The sequence below is a fragment of the Dermacentor silvarum genome, chromosome 2 (assembly GCF_013339745.2).
Source record: "Dermacentor silvarum isolate Dsil-2018 chromosome 2, BIME_Dsil_1.4, whole genome shotgun sequence".
In the NCBI taxonomy this organism is placed as follows: domain Eukaryota; kingdom Metazoa; phylum Arthropoda; class Arachnida; order Ixodida; family Ixodidae; genus Dermacentor; species Dermacentor silvarum.
This window is the reverse complement of record NC_051155.1, coordinates 92,211,326-92,238,323: the sequence shown is the minus strand read 5'-3', so window position 1 is coordinate 92,238,323 and position 26,998 is coordinate 92,211,326. Positions and strand designations below refer to the sequence as shown.

The 26,998-nt window shown below is 47.4% G+C and overlaps 1 protein-coding gene across 1 annotated transcript in view; it reads right to left on the bottom strand.

Moving 5' to 3' along the window:
• The window catches only part of LOC119440223 (endothelin-converting enzyme 2), a 36,204-nt gene extending 25,895 nt beyond the window's left edge, over nt 1-10,309 (bottom strand). The window contains exons 1-3 of the mRNA XM_037705151.1: nt 10,293-10,309; nt 7,992-8,220; nt 4,614-4,742 (exon numbers count right to left, since the gene is read on the bottom strand). Coding sequence (XP_037561079.1) covers nt 4,614-4,742; nt 7,992-8,220; nt 10,293-10,309 — 375 coding nt within the window. The remainder of the gene's footprint in view (nt 1-4,613; nt 4,743-7,991; nt 8,221-10,292) is intronic.
• Between the last annotated feature and the right edge of the window lie 16,689 nt (nt 10,310-26,998).

Genomic DNA, 26,998 nt, shown 5'->3' with positions numbered 1-26,998 from the left:
TTTAGCATGTTGTATTATGATTAAAGTATAAACATGAGTTGCTCGAAGTACTTAATATTTATGAAACGGTTTTAGGTATGATGCGCTAGTGTTTTACACCCACTATGGTGCAATCTGGTGGCGAACAACGCAATTGGCTGGGAAGTAAAAGTTGTATCTTGGCCGCATTGAGTTACGCTTTCACCAAGTAGCAGAACCCATTTCGTTCGCTTTATCGGCGCGTTCAGACTTCACATGTACCCTTAATTGAGGGCTGTTCAGCTGCCGGAAAAGTTACGTGTATTCGCTTGGAGCAGACAGTATCCCTGCTAGTATAGAGGGCGCGCCTCGAGGGGAACGAACGGCGCGCGCACACAGAAAAACGGGTGTTGCACCGCTGAGGTCACGTGGTGGTGGTTGTGGATGGATGGCAGGAACCTGTCGAGTGGCTATATTGGTTCTCGGCCAAACTGCAGAAGAAAAACAGGAATAACCAGCCGTTTTGTGGCGCGAAGAATTATAGGCGATGGTGACATACGGTAGAGAAAGATCCCAATGACTGTGGTCCGACCAGACATACTTAGAAAGCATGTCTGGAAGAGTCCGATTAAGACACTTAGACCATTTGTTCGTGGATGGCAAGACCTCGTGAGATTAGGGCGCGTTAAACAGGACTGTAGGATGTCGGCGATGAATTATGAATGGAATGTATACGGCCCCGGTTAGTCATCAGTTGGCGTGGGGCTCCATGTAAAATAATCGTCGTGAAGTAGAAACCAGTGACATCTGTGGTGCGGCTTGTTGGTAACTCTGAGTCTATTGTGTAGCGCATGACGTAATCTGTAGCCGCGATACGAGGTTGTTGCCAGAGATTCACACAGGTAAGGCGCCACGCAGGTCCAAGCAAACGCGAAAGAACGGCTCCGACGGGATGTGGAGTGGCTAAAGCTACCCTGGAGGGACAACCAATGGTGTTTTGCGGCGTTGGCATTGCTCACAAGCCGCAATGTATTTTTGCACGGAGCGGGTTAAGCCAGGTCAAAAGAAGCGTCGGCGGAATTGGTCTAAGTTCTAGAGACGCCGACGTGGACGGCAGAGGGGACATCAGTGGGGTTCGTGGAGAACAGTTAAGCGGAGGTGTTTGGCAATGACCAGGAGTGCAGGACCATCAAAGTGACCGTTACGGTGGTTTAATACACCATCTTTGAAGAGGAACAAGTGAAGGGACGCTTCTGAAGCTGAAAAATTGAGGCGGTCAATGTGGGCGCGTAAGAATGCGTCACGGCGTTGCTCGTCGGCGACGTGGAGCCGTTGCAAAATTGAAAAATGCTAACGTCGGCATGAGTGTCGGTGGTGATGGTCGGTGGTTCATCCACAGCCTAACGACAAGAACAGTCTGCACCTTGGCGTAGGTGACTGGATTTGTAAACAACCTTATTATAAAGGAGATTTACTGAGATTAGTAGCGACAGCCGGTTGCAGGATTGACCGCGTTTCACAAGTTTAGCGGCAGGATGAGCATCGACCGAGGCCAGGTCACCGAGTTGTGAAAGTTCAATCTCAGCCCGAGCGCAATTGATGATGGCATACTGACGTGAGAGTAAATCTATCCTAGAATAACGGCGTGGAAGCACGATTGAAAGAACTATGAACTAAATCCTGTATAAAACATTCTGTATGGTGACACGCGCTGTACAAGCAGCGTTAGGGCGAATGGGTTGGAAGCGACAATCCAGAGAGAAGACGTCGTCACTTTACGAAGCGAGCGGCAAAACCTGGCATCCATAACAGCAATAGCGGCACCGGTATCGACGAGGGCCACTGTAGCGACATCTTCGACAACACATCAATGACATTGGCAGGTAAAGGAGGAGGACTTCGGCATGTCGATAGTTGCGCAGTTCTTGCCTCGGAAACTGCGTCGTCTAGTTTTTTCGCTAGATATGGGTCGTCGACGCATAGGGGAAAGTGATCGGCGACGTGGGGAGGGTGACCGGAGGCGTTCGAAGCGAGGACGGCGATCAGTCTGGGAGCGAGGTGGTGATGGATCGATGGTAAGGTGCATTTGGAACGGCCGGAACATAGGGCGCTCGCCGATCGTCATCGAACGCCTGTGATCGGCGGCGGCAGAACCACGCAACGTGACCGGGATACCTACATGCAAAGCATATAGGGCGATTTTCGGGCGTACGCCATGGGTTAGCGACGGCAGTGGTGGCCCAGGAGACGGGAGGAGCAGGGCGGTGCACAGGCTGCTGGAAACGTCGTACGAGCACACTGCGAGAGCCCTGCAGCAACCGTACCATAATGACCGGTGTAGCGACGGCATCCTGCTGGGGAACAGCCGGCAGCGCTTCCGCGACCTCTTCATGGATCACGTTACGGAGAGTCTGAGTGACAGACTCCTGAGTGACGGACACCAGAGACTTCTGTCGTGCGACTTCTTCGCGGATGAAGGCCTTGATTTGGGTTATCAGGGAGGCTTGTTAGGGGCCGGTGGTCAGGCTGCAGTGTGACGCCTCATTTGGTGTGGATGTCGCCTTGTCAGAGCTCGCTGCTTACGTAATTCATGATAGCTCTGGCACAAGCCGATAACGTCGCCAACAGTGCGCGGGTCTTTGGCCAGAAGCATCTGGAACGCGTCATCATCGATTCCCTTCATGACGTGCTTGTTCTTTTCCTCTTCCATCATGGCAGCGTTCACGCGCCTGCACAAATCGAGCACGCCTTCTATATAGCTGGTGAACGTCTCACCCGTGTCCTGTTCGCGTGTACGCAAACGCTGCTCGGCTCGGAGTTTCCTGACGGCGGGTCCGTTAGATACTTCTTAAATCGACGTCTTGAACGCCGACCGCGTTCGGATATCCCTCTCATGATTTCTGAACCAGAGACTGGCCACGTCCGCGAGATATAATGATACATAAGCCAGCTTGTCCGAGTAATTCTATTTGTTGTGAACGCTCACCCTTTCGTAGGACAACAATCACACTTCAACGTCGTTGTCATCGGTTCCGCTGAAGATGGGAGGCTCCTGCTGGCGAACGGTGCAAGCGCAAGGGATGGGTGGCGGTGGAAGAGTCTGCTGGTTGGCGTCTCGGCATGGCAGAGGGTAGCGTCCGCGAACGAAGTTCCAGGATGGTAGAGTGAAACGTTACCTAGCACCTCCACCACTTATAATGGAGATTTATTGAGATTACTAGCGACAGCCGGTTATAGGATGCACCGAGCACGGTCCCCTAGCTCGAGCCTCTGCTGTGCACTTGATGCTGCCGATGCTGCTGACTCTGCGCCGACGTTACTTATACTTCTGATAAGTTCTGATTCGAAGTGAGCATCAATTTAAGATTTTTGCAGAACGAAAATATTGGAGGTCTGCCTCCGCGTTCTAAATGATCTAGTTTTCTGCCCGGGAGATTTCGTAGTTGGTCGGCGATGAGTAGCAGCATGGTTGGGTTGAATGGTACTGGCGGCGTTGAGGCGAACGAATGCAGTGACTGCGATCCACAAGGACGTCACAGGTAGAGGCAATTTAGACGAATAGCGACGACGGTTGGTCCCACGGGTGCGGCAGGGGCGCGCAACATGACCATTACAGTGGCAGCTGAAGCAGAAATTCTAGTGGAGACAATTTACAGAATATATTTACAAAAGCAAGGCAGCGCTGACTTAACTAGCTGGCAGGATCGAGTTAGGCGTCCAATTCTTCTTCGTCCCGTGACCGCTTCCATCTTATAAGTTCCCTTCGCAATTATTCATCGAAAACAACGCCTACATCACACAAGACATTTATTGTACCTATTCTTGAGTACGCTATTAATATTTGGGGTCATTTTACTCAGCTTATTATCAACAGGTTAGAAAGAGTTAAAAATAAAGGTGCGATATTTACTTGTAATCGCTATGGTAGGGTATCGGCTTCGGGAATGGCGGCATAAGCTGGTCTAAAAGCACACCTCCGAGAGGAATAAAATTGCACGATAACGTTTTATGCTTAAAATCATTAAGGAACACTTAAAAAGTGACACATCTATGTGCATTTTTCTACAGGTTATGCTACCGAAAGGCGCCGTAATCTTTCATCAGTTCCATTTCAGCCCAAAAAATAATGTACTTCAGTATTCTTTCTTTCCGCGAATTATAATGAAGTGGAATGACTTAGAGTCACGCGCTAGTGAAACAGAAGAAATCGAAAAAAAATCATTACCAGCTGATCGGTCTTTTGTACGCGTTCTGTCTCTTATTTTTATGTATGTATACATAACTGTATATATGTAATCAGGATGTGCTTTTTTTTACTTCTCTCCGTTTGAGAGACTTGCTACCCACTCTGCAACGACTGCTACTGGAGTCAGCAGTATGGTAAAATAAATAAGTAACTGAAATAGGAGCCGAACGCACGTAGCAATATCGTCGATCAGCAAACAGTTTTGAACTGCGCGAACTAACGACCACAGAGAGAGCATAAGACAAGGACAGGCGCAGACTGTGCCTGTCACAGGCAGTCTTTGGCAGTGAGACAAGGACTGCACCTGTCCTTGTCTCATGCTCTCTCTGTGGTTATTAGTTCGCGCAGTTCAAAAATGTTTGATAAGATCATTTACCTTGAAGAAACATTTAAATCCGCCGTCACTTACCTGTATAGCACCGGCAATGGTGTCGTGTATGTTCTGCCCTACCGATGTCTGCCGGCGGCGAGGTGCCGTCCATGATCCGCACACAAACTGGTAGAAGTTGTCGCATGGACTGACTGAGCGCAGCATCGACTGCACGCGAGGAATTAAACCTTACGACACAGTATGAAACTACGTGAAGGTAGAATCTGAAGGGACGGACAGTGGCAATTCGCCACATGACATTTCCCTTGTTGTCTACATGTTAGACTTCTAAGTATGAACAGGTGCTTTTTAACCACGCGATTGTTGTGGCAGCACGTACTCTGTCATACGTCTAATACGTAAAACACAATGTGACTTCAGGCTATAACGAGAAATGGCTGCACTGCCTAGCGCTGTAAGCAAAGGGCAGACGCCAAATGCTATATTATTGAGCCAAGGATGTAAGACACAGCGTAGGCTAATTGTCAGCGTAGCAATTGTCAATATCGAGCGCATTTAAGTGCGGTGATTGCTCACAGTTATTGTACGGAATTTTTGCAAGTGTAACATTAGATAAACTAGCAAAAATGCCTAGACCACGTGAAAATTACTCCGTCTAACTAAGCTAGGGGTGGGCCTAAGATTAACTGCCTGAAAGTTGGACGCAAGACCATATATCCAAAGAATAACAGTATTCACCATGCTAAATTGAGTCCAACGCGCTGTAGCAGGGAATGATGGTGCTGATGTCTTAGCGCGATATAAAGAACCAAACGTTGCTATTCTTTTACAGAAAAAGCGATGGATGTTGCAGTGCAAGCAAGTCATATGCCCGAAAGAGATGCTTTGTTGGCTAATGGGCTCAATGTTTATTACTTAAGATAAAATTATACATGAAGTTCAATATACTGAACAAGGTCTGCCGCACTACAGGAAGTCATACATTATTGAGACTCACAATAAACACGGCCAACGAAATGGCTTCTTCCATAGGAATCCAATTAATATTTATGGCACCTTCCCTCTGTATCTAATATTATGCCTGCCTACGAAAGCTTTTATGAAAGCCGCAAGTCTTGTGCCACTAAAGTTAGAAAACGTGCAGTGCGCGTGCGAATGGAAACACCAACATATAACTAATGCATAATCTGCATGCTTTTTAATAATTCTCTGAAATCGGGAAATTTCAAATAATCCTGAGTCATTTATCAAAAACGCATATATTTTGGTGCAGGGACATCGCAGCACATGAAACACGGACACAGAAAGAACCACCGTGGTCTCACAGAACCACCGTGGTCTCGTTTCTTTTGTCCGGTTCATGTGGGCTGCGATGTTTTTGTGGGCTGCCATGTTCGACGGCGCAGGCCAAGCCGTTGGACTGCTGCCGTCGCCTGTGCGTGGGAAATGAAAGAGGGGCTGCGATGTGGTTACTGTACTGCTGAAACCCAATAAATTCCTTAAGCTGGTATTTTCTAGTCGCAAACCACGATTAATTTCCGCGATGGCTCAACGGCGATTTAGTTTACTGCACCGCGGCAAGCTGCAAGCCCTGTCGCTGTAGTCTACGGACGTGTAAGGCTTGCTAAGGAAACACCACGGCACCAAACTACGAAAAAAAGCCAGTAAAAGAAGTGTCGCAGTTTCGTCCGACAGGCGAAGCATCGATTGCGACAGCAAATTATTAGACAGCTATACGAAGTAAGGATCGCAGTTTTATCGGCCGTGGAAACATTTGCTTACTAACTAAATTAACAAGCATGGAGTCACACGCGCACCAGCAAACATGAACACATCTCACTCGATGACCGCGAAAACTCGCTGTAAACCGTTGTAGTAAGCGTGGCAGCAGCATAACAAGACTGAGTGGCGACTTTTCATACTCTGGTCGATTGTTCCCGAAAACTATCCGCCATGAGGTACATTTTCCAGTCTTGTGATGGTAACGCACTTTCGCTCCAAGATAAATTGGCTATTATGATGGTTCGTTGCACAGCTTATTGTACCAATTATAGATACGTACCTGCAAAGTGGAATATGTTTCGTACCTATCATTTCATAGGTATGACGGTTGGCCCTACACTGATATTGCGGCAAATCATAAATAATATAAAAAATATTTTTATGCGTATACTTTATGCCAAATGCATGTGCCTAGCACTATTCGCATCGCAGATGAATGATTTCAGCTACAAACTTTCCTTCAGTAGGTTTTGTGAATAATTATATGCCTTGTCGTGCGGTCTAGCGTAGGAAATGAGCTGCGCTGCTCATAGCACACATGCCCTCTATTCTGGTTGAATTCGAGTGAACGATAACTTTAGTAACCATGAATCTGTATCGGCTGAATTCTGTGTCATGCAAAAACTAAGAAGGGTATTGGTTTGCGCTAGCAATAACAAAACAAAACGCCGCAACCGAATCAGCAAGCACCCAGCTTCTACGATCAGCCTATCTTATGTAGATTGCAAGACCAACGCCTTTGCCGGAGATCCTCAGTTTGTTAATTCCGGCTTTCGCCGAAGATATTCTCTATTTACAAGTTTTCTGGTCTCATCAGGGCATTTTATTCTTGCTTTTCTCATCATCTTTTCCGCAATGCAGGCATAGATTCTGTTACGTTAATATATACCAAATTATCTGTTTCAACCACTGCATTTCGTGCAGAACTCGATTTCATAATTTGCGCTCTTAATCAAATCTGTCCTAATCCTACCTTTTAAAATTACGCCAATTATTTTTCGCTTTGTCATTCGCAACGCAGTCCTTGGTATCCTTTGGAGTTTATTTGTTAGGATATTGACTGAGTGCAACGATCATATAGCATTCTGTTCAATCGTACTGGCAAGCTGCATTTTCGGTAGCGGTTACTTATTATGCTCCAACCCAGCCTTTATTCGTTCGCAGACTCCTTTCTCATCAATCAGGCCCCCTTGACTAAATGAGCTTTACTATGATGATGTTGAATAAAATGAGCCTCACTGCCAATCACGCTTGTTCAATCTCCGGGATGAGACTGTACTACGTCTTAACCTGCCGTGGTTGCTAACTGGCTATGGTGTTGGGCTGCTAAGCATGAGGTTGCGGGATCAAATCTCGGCCACGGCGGCCACATTTCGATGGGGGCAACATGCGAAAACACCCATGTACACAGATTTAGGTGCACGTTAAAGAACCCCAAGTGGTTCAAGTTATTCCGGAGTCCCCCACCACGACGTGTCTCATAATCAGATCGTGGTTTTGGCACGTAAAAACCCATAATTGAATTGAAGACTGCACGTCTTGCGAGCATATTACCATTCTACCCTACCCAAAATCTTCGCCGGTTCAAGCGCGAAACTATTCGTTGCAATTGACAGCCAGCGTGGCTGATGGCTGACGACGACATGACCGAGCCCAGTGTGAGCTGCTACGAGCCTTGTTGAGGTTGTAGGCGTGCTCGATGCACGCGAACGTGGTGCACAGGGATGGAGGGGGAGTGGTGTGCACGGTGTCCGTGGGCGCCAGGAACACGAGCACAGCGAGAAGGACAAGTATGGCCAGCGTGCCCGTTATGCCGATCACGATGATCAAGATGCGGCAGGGCCCTGGACCCTCGGTCAGAAACTCTTCCTCCGACACAGGCTCCTGCGGGTAACTGTCGTCACTGCACAAAGAACCGCGCTCTCAACGGACATTAGGACGCGAGATGAGTGCTTCACTGCACCAGTTACCTGATCCATCGATACCTTTCACGCCAAATCCTAAGAAGGTACTTGCTGAATAGTTACTGGTGGGCTAGGAGGTTGGTCACTATTGTTTTTAAACCAGTGCGCTTGTGGACGCGTGGAATAACACACAAGCTCACAAACACGAGTGCTGAACTGCAGCTAAATATTTATCGCTGTGCGAGAAGCGTTTGGGTTCAAACTTAAAAACAAGGCAAGTGCCGCAAATTGGTTTGCATCTGCACAATTGGATTTGCAAACAAAGCAGTAATATCAACAAGTACGTATTGTTGGGTACCCTGCACTAAATACGAACCATACGTCTGCAACCCGTTTTATTCAAAATATAGCGGGTCGAAAAATTTGAAATTACATGACAAAGGATTGCTATTGATTTTTTTCGTATAGGAGGAAGAATTGATGCAGTTGTAAAGCATTGATTGTACTGAAAAAGAATATTTTCGTTGCTCCACGTGAGAAATGGCAGTTCGAGGTCGTATTACATCATCAAAAAAGAAAAAGTGTCCAGGGGTGTTGTCTTTTACAACCGTGATAGCCTGTCTCTCCTATAATTATGGTTTAGGAGGAGTATTCAGTGTAGTATTGCTCCAAAACTAATCCTTTTTGAAAGACGCTATTTGTGCCTGTGTTTTCTATATACTCGACTTCCAGGGGACTTCCATGGTGCTTCCGGGGTGCTTAAAATTTCCCAGCTTTTGAAAGATACAGGCAAGCTCTACTTGACATGTTTCATGCACTTGTCCTGACATCAATATCTTGCAATTGTCCTGACAACAATATATTTTGTAGGCAGAAAAGAAGCAGATGGCCTGAGTGATCACTCATCAATAAGAGACTGCATCTGTGATGGTTGGTCCTTGGACATTGCAATCAAGCTACCAAGAGGCACCACGAACTTCGCGTGTGCCCTGAAACAGTTGATCTCAAAAGTGATTGTTCTTTGCCACCGCATGGCTGGAAGATTCGTCGTCATCTACCAGGATGAGTTCAAGATGCAAAACATTCTGCACATGGCTAAAATAAATGAACCTTCAAGCGGTTGATCTTTCGGTATCTCTGATAACCATGACCATTTCAGGGGAACAATGGGATATCTTTATTGCGTATTTTCTCTCAAAGCGGCTACGAAGCGGCTATGAAGTGCACGCGCACCTGCTACAGTGTAGAATAATATGACACCCTTCCAACAAGAGATATAATATTGCTCATCAAGCCCTTACACCCCGTAGGCTAAAGGTTCTAGACACCTTGGAGGCAGATGGTGTATTGTAGATCTGAACAGCAAGCTTAAAGGTGTAAGTTTTAATACAAACAAAATTTTCAATTTTAAGAGGTTAGTTATATAAAATTAGGAACACTTAGGGGCATGTATTATATTACGGTGTATCAGAAGGCTGTTATACCTATTATCTTGTTAGGATTCCAACCAGTCCTTCGTTCTCCGCTATTGTAATGTAACGTTCCTCTTGAACAGTTGAACATTTTACGATTGCGCGACACGAGCCAGGAGTTATTTAAGGTTCATATTTACCTATTTGCCGACTTCTTGACTGCTGCTGTTGCTGAGTGTAAATATATGCCTTTCGACTAACTATGCGAAAAGCTTGCCTAAATATTTTCTGGCAAATATTTTTACTCAGTGTGGCAGCGGTTTAGTTCGTCATTCAATCGATCCCTTGCATCTATCCCTCTTCACAAGCGTCCTCGATCTTATGTGGATTGGCTAACTTCACCACAGCCACTGTTGAAGCTCTACCAGTAAGCCCTGACAAAGCACGCCAACGTGGTCCTGGGCGCTTAACGCCCGACCAGGTGACTTAGACTATAAGTCGTTCCTCTATCTCACACTGTGGCAGGCCAGCAAATCATTTCCCACACTGACGCGACGGGGGTAACAGAAGACAAACGGCAACCTGAAACCACCATACGGGACGCTGCTGCGTGTTTAGAGCTGGGCTATGCGCGTCTTTTGATTTGTTTTGAGACCCACACAACTCTTCCGGTCATGTTCGCATCTGTAGTAATCAAGCGATAACCGAGCGCCATAACACTATCGAGATCCCTAGCGAGTTTTTATTATCGCATTCTCAGGTGAGGACAACGTCTGGATGTTTTTATTAAAGACATTGTGTAATGGAACTATAATTTGTAAGCCGAGCAGTTTACAAATAGGAACATTTGACGAGTAAGATTAGGAAACAAAGCTTCTTACAGGCTCGCCCTCCGTGGGTGTCGCATCCTTTTTTGGCGATTCTTGCGCTTGCGGAGACGCATATTGTTGGGCTTGATCCGTTCGAGAGGCTTTCCGGCTATTCACAGGCATTCTGATCGTCGCTGTCGTTCAATTTCGCGTACCCTAAAACACGGCAACAAGGACAGATTGCACATCTAATTACTCAGTAGTTATTTATTAGCGTTCATGATCAGGTTTTGTTAAGAATATTTACTTTCACCCTTTCAGTTAAAATAATGAAATTTCACTATAAATCACGTGTTTAAAACATGGAATAGCATTTATTAATGTAGCATTTGGCGGCCTTCAAATACGGATAGGATTACTCGCAAGACAATGACATTTAATTTCGCGTAAAGTAGAGCGAATGCGCAACAGCTCACCGACACATCGAAGTGAGAGAGCAAAGTATGTCGAGGTGAGGGTAACAGCTAATGCCCAATGCACCATAAAAGGCTAACGAGCTTAAGCTCTCAGTACTGCTGCTTGATTAACCCGAAGTACTCTTTCACTCCTTGCTTGCCCCATTTTATTTCGAATCTAAAGCTGGGTGCCAGCGCCCATTCGGAAGACACGCCCCTAAATGAACCATGGAATATTGTCTATTTTTTGTCAGCGGGCGTACTTGAAGCAAGGACGGCACATTTAAAGGCTCGAAAGCCTGACAGGGCAACACATGAGTTAGGCATAACATTAGAAAAAAAATATTTTCCAGAACAGTTGAGTAATCCGCGAAGAGCTCGCGTTTCACACGTTTTGTGAGATGATAGAATGTGATCCCCGGAGTGAAATAGGATAGAACAGTTGTCGGAAGCCTTTCGTTATTTTCAGAGTCCCGAGTAAGATGAAAGCTCATGAGGCATCTCGCGCCACCGCACTGCCATACCTACTGCTTAAAAGTGGTCGTCCACTATAAAAATCGTAGCTTGTTCGCAGCTTCGAACCTTGCTTGCTTGTTGTTGTTGGTACCTTCAACTTATGCCATGTACCCACGTGGGGGGAGGGGGGGGGGGGTACATGCGACTGGCCATGTTTCGCAATAGAAGCATCATATGCAGTCCTTGCTTCCTGTTCACTTATTGATCAGTACTGCGTATTTTTACATTTAATTACAAAATATTTTTTTTCTTTTCTTGGAACGTGGTTATGCCAGTTTTGACGAATATGCTAGATTATGAAAATAATGCTATCTAATGTTAATATTTAGGAAATGGTGTTTAAAATGAGAGTCTCCGTGTAGGAATGACGTGCTCATGCACAATCTGACACACTGCCTTTCGGGCTCCAACAAGGGTATTTGCATGGCCGCTGCATAAAAAAAAAGGGCGGCCTGCCGCATGCAACGCAAACGGTGTCATACGCCGCGGCGCCACCAGTCGGGGACTGTTGCCTGGAATCGGCATACAAAATGCCTCAGGAACGCGCTTGGAACGCCGTCACTCGTGGAAACCGTCGCGTCCCATCCCCGTCAGCTAGCGCCACTGGGCCCCGCCAAGCGGCCGAGACTGCAACTACGGCTGTAACATTTGCTCCCATTGCTGCCCGCCATACGCGGCAGGCCACACTTTCGTTTATTATCCAGCGGCCGTGGTACTAGCACCAAAAGATAAATTACTAATCACCGAGAGAGGATGGCCCATTCGCAATAGGGGCTGCTATAAGTAGGTCTTTGTTTCGGAATTATATTTTCGGCAATAGAGGAAGAAGTGGTCCTGTGATTCTATGTTCCCACATGACGCACAAAGGTTCGATAGTGGGAACCCACACCTACGCATCTACAGATGCAATTGCGGTAGTTGGCATCGTAATAAGTTGATCGAAGCATCGCATTGACGAGAGGTACACGACCGGACATTCCAGGGGAAGGCTAAATGTGCGTAATACGGTGCTGCAATTAAGGAGGAGCTCATTTTTTCTACGTTGTCATTTTTTCTATCTTTTCACCGCCAGCCGATTAAGGTTGGTTACCAAGAAACCTACTGGCCCATCAAGAGCTGCCGGTGCCAACCTGTCTGCAATCTCATTAAGTGCTATTCCAGAATGCCCAGGTATCCACAAACACCAATTTCTTTAACATTAGTTCGAATGAGAAAGTGTAGCTACCGGTACAGTAGTAAATTATTCTTGCTCTCTGCAAGGTGCCCCTGCTGCATCAACAGCCGACAAGCAAGACGGAGGCCCCTAGAAGCAAGTCGCCAGGGGCCCCACTGGCATGGAGCACCCCTCAAAATCATCAGGTGAGCTGGGCACAAGTCGTATCTTCCACTGCCAAATCCAAGAATACACAAACACCAATCACACAAAATCCTGAGTATAAGAGAATAGTCGAGGAAAACAAAGCACTTCGTAACAGTTAAGTCGAGCTACGAGCCGAGTTTGAAACGTTTAAGAGCACGGTAAATAACGACAAATCACAGCAACCAATACAAATTTCGGAACACACTTCCAAAGCACAACAGACACAACTGCAACATAGTGCCAACTCCAGCGCTCCATCGGTAACGCTGGAACAGTTAGCACAGAACGTGTAGCTAATGTTTGCAGAGATACACAAACTCAAGCGAACGGTGGAGGATGCACAAACACAAGCAGCAGCCGCCCCCCGAAATAGGGTCAGCCAGAGCCCGGGAGCTCCTACCCGGACACCGAAAGCCGCAGATCACACCGATAGTGATACTACCATCCATGGCTAACACTACAAACAACAGAAAGGCCGGACACATTGAAATTTGGTAATGGAACTGCTGCACGCTACGCAAGAAATTGGCTAACTTCACGCACTATGTGGAATCGGCGCCAATCCCTCCAGACGTTACCTGTATTCGGGAGGTAGGAAAACACAAGGAAGAACTCAAAGGATACGAGCTTTATGCCCACCTAGATCACCCTCAAGTGGCTACCTTTGCCAAGAAGGATGTCGCGATTAGTGTACATTATTTGGGGGTGGGGGGGGGGAAGCTATCCAGCATCAGATAATCACAGTTTGGCCTCAGAAGAGAGGCAAACCGAAAACAATTATTGTTAACATTTATAGCCCTTCCAGAGATAAACATGCGGATTTCGAAAACGTGGTGGCCACCGCGATGTGACTCGCTCAAGGTAGGGACAAAGTCATATTGTTAGGAGACTTTAACGCCCATCACTCAAAATGGGGCTACAGTAGAGACAATCCCAAGGGCATCTTGTTAGCGGACCTTGTAGAGCGCTACGGATTTTTCCAACTAACCCAACCGGATCTCCCGACGCGAATCGGAAACAGCGTGTCCAAGGACACCTCCCCGGACCTCACGTTCACCAACAACGAAAGTGAGACGCGATGAACGAACCTAGGAAGCCACCACTATATTTTGAGCATATCGGTTAATGCAGCCAAGATTCGAAGAGCTATTGGCAAGGCAAGGCTATCCGACTGGACCAAATTCCGCGAAAAACAAAAAAATGATCGGAAGCATAACAGACATGGGAGATTGGGCTGAGCGGATTAGAGTTATCCACGCTTGTGTCACGAAAACAATTGAAATGCCAATGGAGACTCCAGCCGTAAACGGTCGTCAGCTCTTGCGTCTCTGCGAAGCCCGGAGAGGTCTGACGAAAAGATGGGAAAGGCAGACGATTAATCGCAAACTTAGAATTCGCATAGCTCTGCTAGCCCAGGAAGCTAACGAATACGCCCGAAAGTTAAGCGACAGCAATTGGCGTCATTTTAGCGACTCGCTTCGGGGCACGTTGACTACAAAGAAAACAAGGCACATTGTTCGGAGTATGATTGACACGGGAGAAACAAAAACAGCCACGAACCGCACGCTCAAGCTTCTGGAAAACGAGTTTGAAGGCAGGGAAGCCGACATGATAGAAAGAATTAGATATATGTAGGAACGGCCCCGACCGGGCAATCCACCAAGCCCGTTTACGAAGGACAGGACCAACCAGAACTGAACGCCCCCATAACCTTTGAGGAGGTTTACGCTGGTGGCACATTCCTTCAGGAAAAACACCGCCCCAGGGGTCGATCAGGTCACGAACGCAATGATTCGCAATCTAAGTGACGAGACGCTAAGAGCTTGACCAAATTCTTTAACAGCATGGTCTGGACAGAGGACGGCGTCCTTCCCAAAGAATGGAAGGAAGCCAAAATAATCCTGATTCCTAAACCGGGCAAGCCCCGTAACATCAACAACCTTCGACCCATACCATTAACGTCATGCGCAGGGAAACTTTTTGAAAAGGTTGTGCAGGTCTGGCTCTCAAATCACCGGGAACTAAACAACATGTTCCCCTCCAACATGTTCGGTTTCCGACCCAACGTGTCGGCGCAGGACGTTTTTCTGCAACTAAAGCACGAGGTCCTGCACCCCAACAGAGGCTCGGACGACTCTCGACGGGGCGCAGATTCGAGAAGTGGAGACACTCAGAATATTGGGGATGTGGATACAGCAGAACGCTGGAACAACACACACCCTTCAAAAACTAAAGGCGCTCACAGGAAACGTTGCCAGGATGACACGGAGAGTGGCAAGAAGCAGAGATGGCCTAACTGAAGAAGAGACCATCAGCCTGGTCCATGCATTCGCAATCAGCCGGATCACATAGGCCCTTCCGTATCAGGCCTTGACGAACCAAGAGATTATACAGGCAAACACGATAATCAGAAAAGCCTTCAAAGCCGCCCTTGGTCTTCCCGAATGCACTAGCACAGAGAGATTCGAGGGACTAGGCCTGCACAATACTTTTGACGAGTACGCAGTCGCGACTTTATATGCACAGAAAGAACGACTTTGTCCTTCAACTCATGGTAGGAAAGTATTGGCGAGGTTAGGCTTTACACTGAGGCCCCAGTATTGCGGAGAGGAGACGGCACAGATAGACCAAAATGTTCGATCGCACATCGCGGTGTCCCCAATTCCAAAGAACATGCACCCCAAGTACCATCCTGGACGACGCAGAGCAAGGGCAAAGACTCTTCACAAACGTTTCGGCAGGGTACCAGGAGTGTATTACACGGATGCTAGTCGAACCAGCTCCTACACGTTCACCGTAGTCTCTACGTGTCAGAACAACGTTACAACAGCATCCTTTAAAACCTCATCGGCATGCGTGGCAGAGGCTGCAGCCATCGCCTTGGCCATTCAGGACGCCGAGCGCCAAACCAATTCGGCTGTCAAATTATCCGACTCACAAACAGCTTGCCGCCTGTTTCTAAATGGGATGACACGCCAGTCAATAAACAAAATTTTGGGCAATCGACTAAAAGGGCACCACACTATCATATGGTGTCCAGCACACGAGGGGCTGGCAGGGAACGCGAGGGCACACCGTATTGCTCGAAGATTAAACGTCCGAGCAAAGGCAGGGCCCAGCGACGACCTTCCACCGAATTCTCGTGACATCCTTTTACAGCAAAGGCAGCAACTTAGACGTTTTGGACATCCTCACTCGAATTTGAACAGCCAACGGGAGAGGGACTGGCGTCGTATTCAGATGAATACATACCCCAACCTGCACCACCTCCACCGAATACACCCCACGAGGTTCATTGACGAGTGCCCGTGGTGCACAGAAATACCCACACTAAAACACATCACATGGGAGTGTCCCAAGAGGCCTCCGCACATAGACAGCCCAATAATACTAAAACATCCTGTTTTATTATTATTGGCTCCATCGAATCCCGGCCGCGGCGGCCGCATTTCGATGGAGGCGAAATGCAAAAACGCCCGTGTGCTTGCGTTGTAGTGCACGTTAAAGAACCTCAGGTGGTCAAAATTAATCCCGGAGCCCTCCACTACGGCGTGCCTCATAATCAGAACTGGTTTTCGCACGTAAAACAGCAGAAATAAGACGAAGAACCGTTGCAGTTACTATCGATTTGTTAGCAGTTACTAGCTTTTTACTAACTTTTTCTAAGAGTGTAGATTAGCATCCACATATAAAAAAAACATTGTGAGAAAAGGTGAAATCGCTCTTTGCTGGTTTGAAAGAAAATTCAACAGGAAATTGTGTATGCGTTGAAATACTATACTGTACGTCTATCGTGCTTAAGTAAGAACCATTCCTGAGTTTTGTTGTATGTTGATATCTGGCTCTCCAAATTACAAGTTGCAACCTTTATTTATGATAGAGAGACGAGCGCTACATCAGCGTCTTGGCGTCCCTAAATATGTTGCGAACTCTGTGCTGTATCTAGAAGCAAACATACGAGATTTGATATCGAGATTTTAGCTGCTAAGAGTAAAACCTTTTCTTAGAGCATACGAACATGTTCCCGGCACAAGATACCCGGTGTTTGTCGCACAACCGGCCCTATTTTTTTAGGGGCGAAGCACCTTAGGGCCGAGCCTTGTCCCTCGTCGTCCGTTGTCTGTAGCTCTGGTTTGCATGGAGACCGCTAGGGGCGCTGCGGTGCACAAGGGCTATATAATCGCTGTATATACTGTACACATGTAGAGTATATATATACATGTATATGAATATATATATATATATATATATATATATAAATATATATACGGAGTGTTTCAGCAACACTTTCAAAAATTCCTTAAAGGTTGCCTGTGGCAGATAGCCCAATTCTAGTTAATGAGCTGGTCTACTCAAAGAGGCGGATATTACTTGCACAAAAATTCAAATGCAATATCGACTAATCAACAAAAATTTACTAAATAAGTTTTTAACCAATTACCTGATGGCCTATATTGCAATTTACAAATTGTAGCCGTGGATTTCACAAGGAAGACTTGAAATTAATTCTCATGATGACACCAGTTTCGAGATATTAATTCCCGAACTTTGCGGAGAAATGCATTGGCGTTCCAGTTACTTTGTGCTTCAATGCATAAAGCGACGTTTTGTTAAGAAACTAACTGCAACGCCAATGCATTCCTCCGCAAAGTTCGGGAATTATTATCTTCAAACTGGTATCATCCCGACAATTCGTTCCAAGTCAATCCGCCTTGCGAACTCCAAGGCTACACTTTGTAAAGGTGTTTCGCCCCTAAAAAATAGTGCCGGTTGTGCGACAAACACTGGGTATCTTGTCCCGGGAACATGTTCGTATGCTCTAAGAAAAGGTTTTGGTCTTAGCAACTAAAATTTCGATATTAAATCTCGTATGTTTGCTTCTAGATACAGCATAGAGTTCGCAACATATTTAGGGACGCCAAGACGCTGATGTAGCGCTTGTCTCTCTATCATAAATAAGGGTTGCAACTTATAATTTGGAGAGCCAGATATCAACACACAACAAAACTCAGGAACGGTTCTTACTTAAGCGCGATAGACGTAAAGTACCTATAGTATCTCAACGCATAGCCAATTTGCTGTTGAATTTTCTTTGCAACCAGCAAAGAGCGATTTCACCTTTTCTCACAATGTTTTTTTATATGAGGGCGCTAATCTACACTCTTAGAAAAAGTTAGTGAAAAGCTAGTAACTGCTAACAAATAGGTAGTGACTGCAGCAGTTCTTCTTTCTGGGGTTTTACGAGCCAAAACCAGTTCTGATTGTAAGGCACGCCGTAGTGGAGGGCTCCGGATTAATTTTGACCACCTGGGGTTCTTTAACGTGCACTACAACGCAAGCACACGGGTGTTTTTGCATTTCGCCTCCATCGAAGTGAGGCCGCCGCGGCCGGGATTCGATCCCACGGGCTCGTGCTCAGCAGCGCAACGCCTTAGCTGACTGAGCCACCGCGGCGGGTAACTGCAGCGGTTACTACCTTTCTTAGACCGTTACTAACTTTTTGCGACATGTTTACTACCACATTGGTAAATAGTATCTTCAGGCAGAGGAGTAGTAACTGCAGCGGTTAGTACTTTTTTTTTTGGACCGCTACCAACCGTTTGTTACCCGTTTACTACCTAATACTAAACTGTCATTACTACCCAGTGTGTTGAAGTTAGTAACTGGAAACATCCCAATATAACTTTCTCAGTGGAACCCGAAGAAGAAAATTTCTACTTGATCAAGTACAGAGAGAGTTAACTTTATTGAGAACCAGCAGTTTAGTCGGCTGGGCCTAGGCCTCCCACGATGGCACTTCGAGGTCTTGCCTCTTCGTCTCTTCGTAGGTCTACTGGGTAGCCCAGAGTTGGTCGTCGAGATGGGAGCTGCGCAGAGCGGCGTGCCATCTCGACGAGAGAGTCACGGGATTAAGGCCTGGTTACTGATGTTTGCACTCCCACACCATGTGGGGGAGTGTTGCTGATTGAGTTTTACAGATCTTGCACGTGCGGCTTGGGTAGATGTCACGGTATGTTACAGAGCCATAATTATTTTCTTAAAGTTAACCAACTACAGTGTCTAAGCACCCTTTCAGGCCAGAAACTCCCCACTGGGGAGGAACTGTCATATACTGCGTAGCATGCTTCGTAATCATTACTTATACTCGGCTCTTGCAACTAAGACTGCCATATTTTAAAAAGATAAGCAACTCCAAAAAATAGCAGACACACAATGAGAATCTCCCACAGTAGCTCCTTTTTACCACAAGTTTTGTGTTGGATAATTTAAGAAATGTTGTACTTTTTTCTTTCTCGCATAATTTGCCCGGCGACACGCTCGCCTGCGTTTTAATGCGTGTGTTGTGTTGTGTTTAATGGCGCTCCAATGCCTCCTCTTGAGAAGCTTATTCCTGTTGTTCCGGGCACAATTCTCTAGTAGCTTAAGTTTTCCGCGCGTTCCTTCCCGCGCAAGCTCTCGTCTGCTGTCTAGCTACGCCTCTAGAAAGCCAAATAGCAACGCGACAAGCGTCTCAACACGTTCGCTTCCCCAGGAAAAATTCATAAGGGTGTTCTGTGGCGCTTGGCCGTGGCGTAATGGTTTCAACCACGGTGTAAAAAAGGAAGGTGATCCGACGGCGGCGCGAGGCGCGGCCACTTAGTGTGACTCTACGCACGCCGCTGCCGCAAGGGGCAGCACCTGTTCTGGGGGCCACTTTTTCGCTCTCTTTGCTGGCGCTTTTATGGGCACGCGCGGCAGAAGTGCTTTATTTCGATGAATATATGTCGTTCGCATGCTTAAAACGACTCTACTTGGTTGGAGGAACGTCCCTTTGTATTTCTGCCGACATTCCGATTCACTCCGACGCGGCGAGCAGCGGTGAGCGCAGCGCGCCGTCTGCTCGAGCAGACGACGCGTCTCTCTCGTGTTCGAAATGACGGTATTTTGACTGTAAGTGGCACGAAACCTTCTAACTACTCAGGATTTGGCGTCTAAATAACGAAAAATTGCTTATCTTTGGGTATGGGTGTTTAAATGCTGACGGAGGTCATAAATTATCCACTGTTGTGCCGCTTTTCCAAGGCCTCCTGAACACGTGCTGCCCCTAGCGGCGGCGCTCACTTCCGGTCACACGAAGTGGCCGCTCTCTCGCCCCAGCGCGGGCGCGCCGTCGGAACACCTATCTTCTTACACCGTGGTTTCAACATCGGGATTCTGTACTAAACGTCGTGTGTTGGAATCCTGCCGCCGGTCAATTTTTATGGTGTTTATGTAATTATTCATAACACAGTACTGTGTTTCAAATGATAACTTTACAAAGCCGTTTGGAGCCAGACGGATGAAGTTTAGCCAAAATGTCCACTAGCCATGACTCCCAAGCTGGCTGAAAAAATATTACGTCGGATGTTCGTGGGCTCACAAGTAGGAGGTGGTCAGCGTATGGAACTTTGAGTATTCACAGAAATTCACCTATTCATTCCTAGATGGCGGTAGGGATTTCTGGGGATAGGGAACGGGGCACAATTTACCCCAGGCACATAACCAAATAATATTGCGTTAGTAACTTAGAAAAAAGGTAATAGTACTTTCTACTTTTAGGGTAGTAGCTGTTTGTCAGATATGTTACTACCCTGTTAGTAAATTCACTTCGTAAAGGCACGAGTAGTAACAATTACTACCGTAGTTAGTAATGGCAAGGGTAGTACAGTTACTAACTGTCGGTACTAACAAGGTAATAACATAGGTGAAAAGCAATTCCTTCCCTAAAGGTAGCAAGTACTACTACCTTTTTTTGGTAAGGGTGTAGGCCAGTGTCGTAGATGATTCCCAGGTACCTTAGGGTGTCTATCTGTGGAACCAGTTGATTCAAGTTGTGATAATAGAGTGATGTGACTGAATTGGCTATCTGGTGCGCATGTCTCCCGTGTTTAAATCCCATCGCACGCGTGACGAGAAGCGATACACCGTGCGTACATTAGAGCACTGCACGGGCCAATTTTTTTCAGCCCGGGCCCGGCCCGGGCCCGTTTTTACGTTGGGATCCCGCCCGAGCCCAATCAAAACTTTTATGACGAGGCCCGGGCCCGGCCTGGATCCGGAAATAATCTACGTTACCCGCCCGGCCCGGCCCGCCACCCCTTTACCTTAGGCCCGAGCCCGGCCCGAGCCCGACTCGAAACAGGTCCGAACCCGGCCCGAGACCGAAAAATAATGTTTTTCAGAGTTGAGACGCCCGACAATAACTCGCTGCACGTTACATTCACACCACCAGAAAGCCCGAGCCCGGCCCGGGCCCGGGTCAAAAAGCACACGCCGTGCCCGAGCCCGGCCCGAGCCCGTGAAAAAACTGTTCTACCCGGCCCAGCCCGGGCCTTCGGGTAAGCCCGAGCCCGTGCAGTGCTCTTGCCTACATAGACCCTTGTTTTCTGTTTTTGTGGAACAAACAATCTTGCTTGCAAAAGCTGCTCATGTGTCCATATCGGTTATTACAATGGTGACGATTGATGCAGGCTTGTGCCCGTGCGGGGAGGGAGTTGCGGGCAAGATGGCCTTCGGCGGTCGTATCAGCGAATTTCACCTAAATAGTAAGTTTTCATGGGAGGATTACATCGAGCGCATAGAGATATGCTACGCTGCTAACAAGCTCACGGAAGACGCCGTCAAAAATGCAGTCTTGCTGAGCTCCTGTGCGGAGGATACATACTCCCTGATAGCTATTATCGTGAAGCCTTTCCGACCACCGAGCGCTGACTACCAGTCCATCGTAAAAGCCGTGAAGAACCACATCAACCCGAAGCCATCCGAGCTGTATTAAAAGTACGCATTCTCGAAGCGAGGTCAGCACGTCGGCGAATCTGTCGCAGACTACGTTACAACTTTACGTAAGCTAGCCAAGAACTGCGGCTTCAACGACAACCAGCTTCCTCTTGACGTAATACTGAGGGACCGGTTGGTTTTTGGAATCTCCGACAGCATTGTGCAGCAACGTTTGTTGGCCGAGAAAGACGTGAGTTTTAAGGCGGCTTACAATCCAGCAGTAATGGCAGAGGCTGCTGCGAAGCATCAAAGGGTTATGGGCGGCCTCCGTCAGGGCATCCAAGATTTCACAGCCAAAGTGGATAGGCAACGCATGAAGCAGCATACGAATATGAAAGATGAGAAAACTTCAAGTGAGCATTTGAAACGGCAGTGTTTCCGGCGCTGGGGCAACCACGCAGCATACCGTTGCAGGTTCAAAACCGTAGTATGCTTCAACTGTTCCGGGAAAGGCCACTTGGCCAAAGCGTGCCGGAAGAAACAATGAGGTCAGGTTAACCACCAGTTGGAAAATATGCCAAACTCACTGCAAACTGAGTGTGATGACATGCTAAATATTAGCCAAGTGACTTGCAGTTGCCCCAAGTTTATGGTGACCGTAAACATTGGAGGGTATAGTGCCCGTAGAAGTCGACTCAGGAGCAGGTAGATGGATATCAGTCAAAATACGTTCAGCAAACTGAAAGTGGCAAGGCACATTAAGCTTGAAGAAGCGGACACCAAGCTCGTAACTTGGACTAAGGAATGATTGGACGTCGTCGGAAAAGCCACACTTCCGGTCAAATTCAAAGAACACGATTTCAAGCTGTTGATACTCGTTGTAAGAAACGAAGGTCGGGATTGGCTCAAGGTATTGAACATTAATGCCACTGGGCTTCACAGCATCGAACAAAACGCAGAAACCCTTATAAAAATTTTCCGGATGTTTTTGGCGAAACCTTTCCAGGCGCCGCTCTGCCACCACTACACATCGAGGAGAAACAGGGCACCCGGCCCAGGTTTCTAAAACGCCGCAGCATTCCGTAAGCACTAAGGATGACGTGATCGAAGAACTGGAAAACTGGAACGTCAAGGTGTTCTGCAACCGACGCAGTATCCGTGCGGCCAGCCAGTACTCCAGTACAGAAGGAACACAAAGCTTTTCTAGGTATGGTGAATTTCTAAAATCGCTTCCTCAAGGGTCGGTCTGAAGTTGCCCGAAGTGCTCTACCACCGTTCTATATAGCGACACTACGTGGAAGTGGGGTGAAGAGCAGCAACTAGCTTTCGAAAAACTAAAGACGTTGCTGACGTCCGAGTTACTTTTAGTGCACGTTCAATCCTGATGCACCCTTAATTCTGTCTTGTCGATGCATCACCTGTGGGTGTGGGAGCTGTATTAGCTCACAGCGATGTTCAAGGACGGGAGCAATCTGTAGCTTATGCGTCAAGAACACTCACTAAGGCAGAACGTAATTACGCCCAGATTGACCGCAAGGCTTTAGCTATTGTCTATGGCGTCCGTCAATTTCACCAGTACTTCTCTGGGCGAGAATTCTGCATCTTGACAGATCATAAGCTACTACTCGGTATCTTTAAAGGAGACAAGCATATGCATATTCCCGTTGTTCTGTCATCCCGCATGTTGCGGTGGTCCTTGTTATCTGCTTACGAATACAAACTGGGATATAGAAGGACGCAAGATCACGCAAACGCTTACTAGTCTAAGCAGGCTACCGATACTTGGTGACCGGCGGGACTTCAAGCCTCCTGGCGACGTCCTCTTGTGGGAAGCAGTGGAGTACCCTCCTGTGAGCGCAGCAGACATAGCATCAGCGACTCTGCGTGATCCTTGCCTGTCGTGCGTGACGAAATGGGTCGCAACTGGCTGGCCAGAACATGGTGTGCCCCAGAATATGCCGACTATGAGGTGAAGCGCGAAGAGTTGTTTCTTCATCGTGACTGCCTTCTGTGGGGTAGTAACAGGGTCATACTGCCCGAAGAAATGAGAGAAGATATCCTCGCCATTCTGCATGCAGATCACCCTGACATAACGGCCATGAAAGCTCTGGCAAGGTAATATGTGTGGTGGCCGAAGATCAATGCCCAGATTCAAGACTTCTTGCGTCATTGCAAACAAACTCTGCCAAGAGAACAGGTAAGGCGAAACTAAAACACCTGTGCATTTCTGGACGAAACCCGAAAGCCCATGGAGCAGAATTCACATAGATTTTGCAGGGCTGGTTAAGGGTGTTTTCTTTCTTGTTGTCGTGGACACGCTATGAAACTGGGCTGAGATCGAGATAATTCCATCGCTTCGCTCCTGAGCTGTGATCGAAAGACTGCGAAGAATGTTTGCTTCATATGGATCGCCGGAGTTAGTTGTTTCTGATAACGGCACAGCCTTCTCGTGCAAAGAAATGTAATCTTGCTTGAACAAAAATGGAGTCCGCTACGTATACACAGCGCCATACCATCCCGCACGCGATGGTAAGGCTGAGCGCATCGTTCGCGAGCTAAAGTTTGCGCTCCGAAACCAGAGAGAGGGCACACTGGCGTGTAAAGTTCCTCGTTTTATTGCGATAGCAATTATATGGACACTTCAAGCGGATTTCTGCCGTCGGCGTCGCCATCGCCGTCGCCGTGAGGTTCCGTATAAAGTTCAAGGACGATAAAATTGTCGCCGTGCGCCGTATGCGCGAGTGAAAGCGCGCGGGGGACGCGCGCTATCACGGAGAGCTAACGCACGGCGGAAAGCAAACGCGACTTCCGTCGTGCGAAAGGCCGTGGGGGTCTGGAAGATGGGAGGCAGGGCGACGCTGTGCTGCTGCACGAAATGCGTATCTTGCAACCGGGCGCAAGGGGAACTGACCACTCAGTGTCCCACGCAAAAGGAGGAAAGCGGGAAAGCAGCGCGGGAGGGAGGGGGGTGGGCAGCTTCTACTCTACGAACAACTGCGCTTGTACTTTGCCCGGCTATGGCGGTCGCTCGCACCGCCTCTTGAAAGCGATCTCCATACGGCTATAACCTTTGTATGCGGTGTGCAATTCGCCGCTCAGTTTCCGTTGAAGTCATAGACCGCACGAACCATCGCTCGCTGCGGCGGCTGCGCTTGCTGCGAGTGTTTTGACAACGGTTGTCTGCGGTCATTGAGCGTGATGTATTCACGTTTGCTTGTGCACGCTGACACCACGCTTGTTAATTCACTTAGTAAGCGAATGTGTCCAAGTTTATGCAGCCGATAAAACTACTATGTCTATACTCCGAATAGCTCTCTACTAATTTGCTTTCGCAATTGATGCTTCGGCTTTCGGGCGAAACTGCGAAATTTTTTTTATTCAAGCAGCTCTCCAGGCCCCAGTCGGTAACCGGTAGGATGCCAGAAAAACTGATGATGGGAAAGAGCTTCCGCTCTGTCTTGTCGAGACTGCACCCTGACGTGAAAGGCTCTGGATATAGCTAAGCCGCCATTCTCGAAGGAGTTTCTACACGGTAACCCCGTGTATGTGGGGAACTTCTCTCGTGGTCGTAAGTCGCTGGCCGCACAGATACTGCGTCGCTTGGGCCACGTTGTACAAAGTACAGACTTCGGATGATTCAGCGCACCGACGTCATTGCAACTACGTGCTGAGAGCATGGGATGCTATGCCGAAAGTCTATCAGGCTAACCCCTGCTTCAAGCTTCCAGCGACGCAAACTGCAGTGGAGAGATAGTCTATGCCAGAAACTCCGTAAGCATGCCGTAGGTCTACTCTTGTACGTCGACCAGTGCTTCGTTATAGTATTGACTACTAGGTGGGAAGTGATGCAGAGTGATGTGACTGAATTGGCTATCTGGTGTCCATGTATTTCGTGTTTAAACCCATCGCACGTGTGCCTGATAAGCATTGCGCCGTGCCTACATAAACCCTTGTTTTTTGTGCAATAAACAAATCTTGCGAAAGCTGCTGCTGTTTCCACATCGGTTATTACACAAGCGAAGGAAATACAAGAAGGGATCTTTTGTTAATGTTAAAGAGAATGCGCAAGTTATCCAGCCGGACCACAAGAAGGTCTAAATACTCTTGCAACTTTTGGTTAAGCATGTGAATATATTTAGCCGAAGCAAATATAGCAATTTCATCCGCATACACAGGCGCGTGGCCTCCAGCATAATGGCAATATTGTGTAGCAGTATATTAAACAATAGTGGGAAAGCAGTGAAACCTGAGGTACACTCAGAATGATATTTCCCATTGGTACAGAAAAATGTTCTTCCGCGCACGAAATACCTGATCCAAGCAATGATATACGATGGAGGGTTCAGGGCGTAAGTTCATTTAGTAGTAGGTTATACTGTACGCTGTCATAAGCTTTTGCTGTATCTAGTATTACGAGGGCCGAAGCGTCTAAGTTTCGTTTAGCTAACCGTATTTTGCTTTCTAAATATTCGCGGATGAAATAGAGCAACCACTGCGAAATCCTACCTGAGCGGTGCTTAATGTAATAACTTTAGAAATGTGCTCTCATTGACGATTATACACAAATCTTTCAATTGATTTATACATGTTAGAAGTTAGAGCGATGCCCTTTTTCGGCGTCCTTTAAAATCAAGAGAATTTTATCTATCTTGCTCTCGTTAAGTAGCCATGTTTTCCCCAAGAGAAATGTTCACAATATTTAGCAACTCTCCCGTTAAGCTATGTGCCAAGGATTTGAGCTTGCTAACAGATATACCATCATAACGCAGAGCTGCCGATATCATATAAGCTACGACAAATACTAGCTCCGACGAGTTGAGCTCTTCAAATTCATTGCACTATAACGTCATTCTGAACCCAACATAGCACTGTGCCTGAAATCGCAACACAAAGCCTCGTGCTGTGCAATCAAGATTAGTCTTAGCTTCCACTGGGGTCAGTACAACGGAGTTCAAAATATGGCTGACAGGAGATTTCTTCTTGTGCTATACATTATAAAAATTAGGCAGAGTATCGCAGGAGTGAAGGGGTCGATTTACTCAAGGCATTGCTTTACTCTCGCCAAATGTCGGGTGGAATGAAATGCAGTGTTCACTCTATCCGCAGCGAGAGACGGAAATGTTAATTATACTCTCCCCTTCTGAGAGAGAGTAGAGTGCCCGTTCCACTCTTGCGGCTACAGAGAGCAAAACGCAGCATATACTGCTGCTTAAACCGCATGAGGCTGGTCCAGAACATAGCGATATATCGTTCAGGCACGCAGAGCAAAGAGCGCATCATTTTTCTTGTAAGAGAACAGGCATCCAGAGCGCCAACTGGTGCGGAAATCAGCGCACTACGTTTTGTTTCGGAGTTTCCCCACCGCGTGCCCGCACAACATCGCGGAACAGCACAACACCAGAGAGAAAGGATCCGTTCAGTGGGCTGGCGGCAGGCTCCATCCAAGGCCATCCAAGAAAAATCTTGTGTTAGCCATCTTTCGCCGCCGC